At 36.2% G+C, this 7712-nt stretch overlaps 1 protein-coding gene across 1 annotated transcript in view; it reads right to left on the bottom strand.

Annotated features, from left to right (window-relative positions):
• LOC103251212 (neurexin-3-like) overlaps window positions 1-5221 on the bottom strand; it is a 105646-nt gene extending 100425 nt beyond the window's left edge. Inside the window, exon 1 of the mRNA XM_021708446.1 lies at window positions 5176-5221. Coding sequence (XP_021564121.1) covers window positions 5176-5221 — 46 coding nt within the window. The remainder of the gene's footprint in view (window positions 1-5175) is intronic.
• Between the last annotated feature and the right edge of the window lie 2491 nt (window positions 5222-7712).

The following is a 7712-nucleotide window of genomic DNA, read 5'->3' as shown; positions in this document are numbered from 1 at the left end:
CAAAACAAAATATATATATATATATATATATATATATATATATATATATATATATATATATAGTTTATTTAAAAGTAAATTAGAGAGAAAGATTTACCTCCCGAAGGTGGGGGAGGGGGCAAAAGCCAAGAAGCATGGCAACAACAGAGTCTAGCAAGGCAATGGCCCACTCTGCACTTTCTAAGTGTGCTGTTAGGTACTTAACCTCTTTAATTCTCAGATTAAATAAACATGAAGTGTGTGCAACACAGAAACCATATGGCTCAGTATCTGAGCTGTATCTCATTCAAAAGTACAGCTCCGCACCAACAGAAACATCAAAAGTAATCACATTCTTCATTTAAGCTTCTTGAAGGATATCAGAAGTAATTCAGTACACAATCTAGATGGGCACTATTTTTGTCCTCAATTTCCCCACCCCGCCTTTACTGTCCTTATATTCAACCTGCTTTGGTGCCTTGCCTCTTGGAATTGTTGGGAAACTCCTGCTCCGTTTCTAGTCTGTGAGCTTTTGGCCCCTCCCCATTTGCTCTCTCACTTGTGTATTCATTGTTTAAAATCACTTCTCTCTTCTAGAAAGAAAGAATAATTCCCCTTTATAAAAGTTTTTAAAAGGGACATTGAACTGGTGAACTGGGAAGAACGGTGTCTGTCAACACATCTACATTAATGTCTTTTTGTTACATCACATGAGGATAATAAGGCTCATCTCAAAGGATTTAATGAATATTAAGTTTAAAATATCTGTAAACTTTCTTAAAGGAAGTGAGAGCTTTCTGCTTGTGAGCACGTGTACCATATGTGTAACATACATACGTTCCTTTTATTTATTTTTTACCATATGTTCCTTTTAAAGTAATAGGCACACTTGATACTCTGGCCCTCTGGATTCATTCTCTACCCTACTCTGCTCTCTGGAAAACTCATCTTTCTGGACTGTATCAAATGGGGGGCATTAGCAAAAGGCCAGGGGGTGGAAAAGTGAGACAGGGATAACGATTCCCCTGGGTTGCAGTTGAAGTGCTTACATTTCTCTACTGAAGTTTGTAAATCTTGCTGGGCAGACTTCTCCTAGTTTCAGCCACAGCTCTCTTGGTTCTAGTAATTATTCCCTTCCCTTTCCTCTTCAGGCGTAGGAGAGGTCATGGGTGCAAAGGTGCTTCTTCATCCTTTTTGGACTTTCCTGACTGCAGACTTGTCCTGCCCACTTATTAACTCTTATCATACTACCCTATTTGAGACTGTCACTGGTTTCCCTGCCAGGATCTTGACGGATACAAAAGATAAATCAGTTTGGGGGTTTCCATTCATGAATTCCTTGATCTACTGTAGGGGAAAAATGACATATAGGCACCCTAAGGTTTATCTTCTTTCCTCATAAACTCCCGCAAACATAAGAAAGCGGTAGAAGTATGTTCAATACGTCAAGGGAAAGATGAATGTATCAAGGAAGAGGGAGCATGAAGGGTGAGGTATTAGGACAGGGAGTTAAACTACCCCCAGGGAATTTGTTCCTTATCTTTTAAATGAGGTATTCAATGATAATATCCAAAATATATAAAGAACTCAAACAATTTTCTAGCAGGAAAACAAATAACTCAATTGAAAGTGGGCAAAGGACCAATATGGACATTTTCCCAAAAAAGGCATATAGATGACAAAAGGTATATTTTTAAAAAATAGCTCAGCATCACTAATCACCAGGAAAATGTAAATTAAAACTTCAGTGAAATATTGCCTCATAACTGTTAAAAGAGCTGTGCCTACAAGATAAATCTTAGCAAAAATGTAGAGAAAAGGGAACCTTAGCACACTGTTGCCATTATGGAAAACAGTATGGAAGTTCCTCAAAAAAATAAAAATAGAACTATCATATGATCCAATGAACTATCATATGATCCAGTCTATATCCAAAAAAAAAAAAGGAAATCAGTATGTTGAAGAGAGAGATCTGTTCGCCCATGTTTATTGCATCACTAATCACAATAGCCTAGATTTGAAATCAACCTAAGTGTTCACTGACAGATAAATGGATAAAGAAAATGTGGTATACATACACAATGGAATACTATCTGGTCTCAGAAAAGATGCAAATCCTGCCATTTGTTGACTATATAAATGAACGTTATGTTAGGTAAAATAAGGCAGGTTCAGGAAGACAATTGCTGCATGATCTCACATATACGTGGAATCTATAAAACAAACAACTCATAGAAGCAAAAAGTGGTTCCGTACCTCACAAAATGGTGGTTACCAGGGGCTGAGGCAGGCTTGGGGTCAGGATTAGAAAGACGTTGTTCAAAAGATATACAATTTCAGTTTAAACAGGATGAATAAGTTCAAGAGACCTATTATATAGTATGGGGGCTATACCCAATAATAATGTATTATATAGTTGAAAATTGCATAGAGAATAAATGCTCTCTCTACCAAAAAAGTGTAAGTATGTGAGGTAATGCATATGTTAATTAGCTTGAGTTAGTCATTCCACAATGTATACAAATTTCAAAACATTACGTTCTACACCATCAATACATACGATTTTATTTTGAGAATTAAAAATAAAAATAAAGTGCAACATTCTGGTGACTTCTGCTGCTTTGAAGGCAGCAAAATTAACAAATTAGTCTTGGTTTGTACAATTAAAGACTTTTCTTCCTTTCACGCAAAATTACTTCCACACAATATAGTAACTGAGAAATACATTTTGCATCACATTGGCTGCCTCTAGGTCAGAGTAGAATTGCTTATGATTTTTCAATTAAAATGTATGTTAAGAAATTTTATTAAATAATTTGTCTTAAATAATTTTGCCTTACAGTGTGGAAATATTCTCTGAAGGTTACTTGTGCCCTCTGGATTTTTTAATAAGTGAAGAAAAATAAGTTTAAGTAACATAGCTATGGTTTTCAGAACTCATTATTAAGGAAAGTAGATCAATGTACTTTTGTATATTTATTTATAACTGAGTAGGACATGCCCAATTACTTGTGATTATGAAAAATAATTCAAAGCAAATTTTACCCAGTAGCTACAGAGCTTTTTTTAACCAGAAAAATGATTTGCCTGACCTACTCTCAGTAGCCAAATTTAATCTTACTAATGAACAGTGACCAAATTATTGGACTTAATAATGGGTAGAGAAAGCAGTTAAGAATTTTTTACTGACCTCTTTTAATAAAGAAAAATCTAAAAGTTTAGTCTGTAAAAGCAAGTTTGGGAATCATTTTTTTATTATTTATTACTTACAAACTGCAAGCTCCATGGAATAAAAATATTTATTTTCATTTAACTAAATTTTAGCATTCACTATAGTACCTGGCACCTGGAACGTGCTCAGTTTATGTTTATTTATTGAATAATGGAATGAATGAATAAAGAATAAGTTAATTTCTAATTACTTTATAATCCTAGAGGATTTAATCATCTTATTGGGGAGTTAAAATTATAATGGAGTCTTTATTTGCTTTTAATATTTCTACATAATTCACAAAACAGTATTATATATGCATTCATAAAAACTAATTTTTCAGTAGTCTAGTATTTTTTGAGCACTTAATATAGGCAAGATACTGTTATGCACTATGGGGTACAATGAGGTCAATTAGGAATAAATGCTTCCTTTAGAAGTTGTAGAAGCAAGAATGAAATAAATATAAGTTACTGCTCTCCAAGGTAATCTCTTTTTACACAAAGGAAGTTCAGCTGAAATGAAATGAGAGTGAAAATGAAGGAGAGTTGACATCTACCTGGAGGTTGGGGAATCCAGGGAAGGCTTCAAAGAAGATGTAGCTTTTACATTGGGCCAAGGAGGAGGCATAGAATGATAATAGTTAAAAAAAAAATTGATACTCATTCAACAGCATGGGGTGTTTACAAATGAGCACTTTTGCCATATACCCTCATCTAATCCATATAGAATTCCAGAGGGATAGATATAATTGTTTCCATGTTAGAGAACATTAGTGACTTCTGAAAATTTAAGGGAATATAAATTTGCAGAGCCAAAAAGTGATTGAATGAATGAACCTCATTTTTCTGGGAGGTCTAGAATACATAGTACAAATGGCACTTGTGAACTTTGAATTTGACCCAAATGTTCTGAATACCATACTGCATAGCCCTCTTGGGGAAGGATCTTGGGGTAGAAATATCCACAAATACACCAGTGAGAAAACAGTGATTTTCTGGGACTTCATTGCAGCAACAGGTCTCGTTTTTTACAATGCAGCTCCCCTGGATTGGCTAACAACAGTAATAATAGCTAACATTTACTGCGTGCTCTTTATGTGGAATGCATTATGCAAAACCTTACAATGTTGCTAGGAGAGGTGACTTACACCTGTGATCCCAGGACTTTGAGAGGCAGAGGTGAAAGGATTCCTGAGCCCAGGAGTTTGAGGACAACCTGGGCAACTTGGTGAAATCTCATCTCTACTAAATAAAATAAAATAAAATAAAATAAAATAATAAAATAAAATAAGCCAGGCATGGTGGTGCATGCCTGTAGTTCCAGCTACTTGGAAGGCTGAGGCAAAAGGATTGCATTAGACCAACAGGTAGAAGCTGCAGTGGCTGTGAGCATGCCACTGCCCTCCAGCCTGGATGACAGAGTGAGATACTGAATCAAAAACAGAAAGCAAAAAACAAAAACAAAAAAAAACTTACGTGCATGCTCTCATTTAATTTTCACATCAACCCTATGTGGTAGGTGCCATTATAAGCCTATCTATACAAATGAGAAACACAAGGCTCAGAATTATAAATAACTTAGGTAGGATCACACATTTGACAAGTGACTGCACCACTATTATTATTAACAACCCTTTGATAATACAACCAAGCCTTTAATTAAGAAGACAAACGATTCACAGCCACTTCTTAATAAATTCTACCAGTAAAGAAATGTTACTCGGTATCTGAGTCATTAGTGGTATTGCTGGGTCTAAATATTCATCTACTTATTTCCATCTTCATCAAGTTTGCTCTGCCACATATAATTACAATGTAATATCTAAGTACACTGTGAATCTAATTAGAGGTTCATTTACCAATGCAAGCAATAAATAAACCTGCAGATACATGAGCTTCCATTGATTTGCTGAAGAAAATCTGTTGTTGTTGTTGTTGTTTTTTGCCCTTTTGTGCAGTTTTAGTTCCTCAGGGCTGACTTACCTTTTTTATATCGAATCTGACATCCAGACTTTGAAATTAAGCTCATGGCACAAGAGTTTCCATTTTTTTGCCACCTTCCTGCTTTTGAAAACACCACTTTTTAATACAATAAAATACACCAATTACTTTGGCTTTGCTTTTGTTTTGTCTTAAAAGATGCTTTACTTTTGTCATTCTGCATTTGAGACTTGAACAGAGTCAGGCTTTGCTGACTTAATGTGATTCGGGTCAGAATCAGCCCTGCAGAAGTAATTCATTCTTCTTAATGGAATGAAAATAAGCTTAAGAAATGGACCCCAGTCCGATTTTGCCATTAACCAGTTGTGAGACCCCAAAGAAGTTGCTTGTCTGCCTTAGTTTCCTCATCCTCAAAAGAATAGAAGGGAACTAGCTGTTCTCAATATTTCTTTAAAATGTGAAATCCTATTCTCATGCACACAAGGTTTTATGCATCTGTTCATTTATTCATTCACTAATTCTTTCTATAAATATGTATTGGACACCCACAATAAAAACCACAACAGTACAAAAACTTGAAGTACAATCTTTAGGACATTTTCTTTTCATAATATAACTGGGTTGACAGAGCATTTCTGGGGTGGTATCTCAGCTCTTAGAATAAAATACATTTTAAAATCACTTATTTAGCTTTTTTATCAGGGGACTGTTTAAAAATGGGCTGAGAAATGGTATTTAAATGGAGAGTTGATATCTTTAAAACAAAATCTTTTACTATGAATTCCCAACATAGAGTGTCATAAATGCTGTAATTTCTCATCTAACAATCTAAGTGAAAAAATGAATAACTGATTTCTAAAGTGTATTTTTATTAATAGCACCATATGTTTTATGTTTAAGAACCATAGAATATTTTTAAAGTTGATGAAGCCCATATCCCAAAGGCCACTTTATCCTATATTCAAGAAACGATCATGCTGTTATTTTTGTCTTTAGAGCTAGCTGCTATTTTAGCAATTAGCAGTCCATAAAAATGTGGGCAATTGGCTCCCTCAAGGCTAATTAGCAAGTTTGCCGTGTTCCTGTCCCAGCTGGTCACGCTACGTCTCTTCACTTAGCTCAGACCTAGTTGTTTTGCCAGATCTAGAACCTTTTAGAGTTTAACAGCAATAACAGATATCTCAATTGCTGTTTGAATTAAATGCTTTAGCAAAACGTTATACAAGCTGGTTTAGGATTCTCAACGCTTACATACCAGTCTTTCAGCAAAGGCCCAGGGAACTCTCTACCCTCTTGAAAGTTCCTCCAACTATGTTCACTTGGCTTGGGAATTTCCTCCATAACCAACTTTACCTACCCCAGTGCTCAAGTCTTCCCTCTCTGGCATCTGCTCCATAATTACATGTATGGGTTCTCACTCTTGGCTTTGACACCCCATTAGGAAAGACTACCAGGCATCTATTTTTCTACAAGGTGACTCTTCTTGCCTTATCCCCTTGTACTGTGCCACTCATGAGAGCCTTCTTCCATTTCTCCCCCGTCAAGTCCAGTCTGCTGATTCAGAACTCCTTCTTGACACAGGCCAACATCAGTGGCAGAACAAGACCCCTGCCATCAAATGGAAAGCTAGAGATGTAGGCATGGAAGTACATAATGGCATGGAGAAAATGAGAAAAATGAAAATGTGGATGTCCTGCATCAAAGAAGGCATTCTGCCACTTGAATAGATGTCTTGAGAGTATATATGACTTGGGAAAGGCAGAGATGTGGAAAATGGGATCAGATATGGTAGATCTGTAGTGATGGTTGGTAAGGGCAGAAAGGGGAGTATAAGGCAAACTTTTGATTCCTGAGAGACATCATGATGAAGAGGGTTGAAGTTTCTCCAAGGTGATTTCCAAATCTGACTGATTAGCATCTAGGGGCTTTAAAAATGGACTTCCAGCCCTATTCCACATCTAGTAAACTATTATTAAGTCATTGTAAATGAAAGAATAATCTACATTTAAGTAGTCAATCCACGTTTAAGTTTCTTATGACGAACTATGTTTGAAAACCACCACTTCACATAGCAACTAGGACCTCCACCCTCAGATGTTAAATGCTCTAGGCATTGGCCCTAGATGGAATAACAGAAGAGTCATGTTCTTTCTAACCAAAGCTTTTCCTTTAAGCCAATTATAAAACTCACCAGTGAAAATGTAAATTCTGTTCCAGTAGATCATTAGGGAAGGGGACTAAAGATCCATGTCCAACAAGTTCCCAAGGGATGTCAGTGCAGCTTGTCCACTGACCATACTTTGCACAGTAACTAGTAAACTTTTGTACATCATATGGAGGACCATCTCTCTATCTTATTTATTTATTTTTATTTTAAAGAAGTGGGGAACAATTCAGGGTTAGGTATACAAGTGGTCATTGTACAGGGAAAGTTTGGGCCTCACTTTGGTCCCCACATCACCTGGTTTGAGATCAGGTACCATTATTGATGAAGGATGCCCCTCCACTCTCTCCCCTGGCAGTTTTCCACTATTGCCAATCCCTTCTTATAGTATTATGATCATTGTTCAGGGTCCACT

This window comes from Carlito syrichta, unplaced genomic scaffold (assembly GCF_000164805.1).
Source record: "Carlito syrichta isolate Samal-C Ts95f unplaced genomic scaffold, Tarsius_syrichta-2.0.1 Scaffold137202, whole genome shotgun sequence".
Lineage (NCBI taxonomy): Eukaryota > Metazoa > Chordata > Mammalia > Primates > Tarsiidae > Carlito > Carlito syrichta.
Note: the sequence above shows the minus strand (reverse complement) of the source record. Positions and strands in the feature narration are given on the sequence as shown.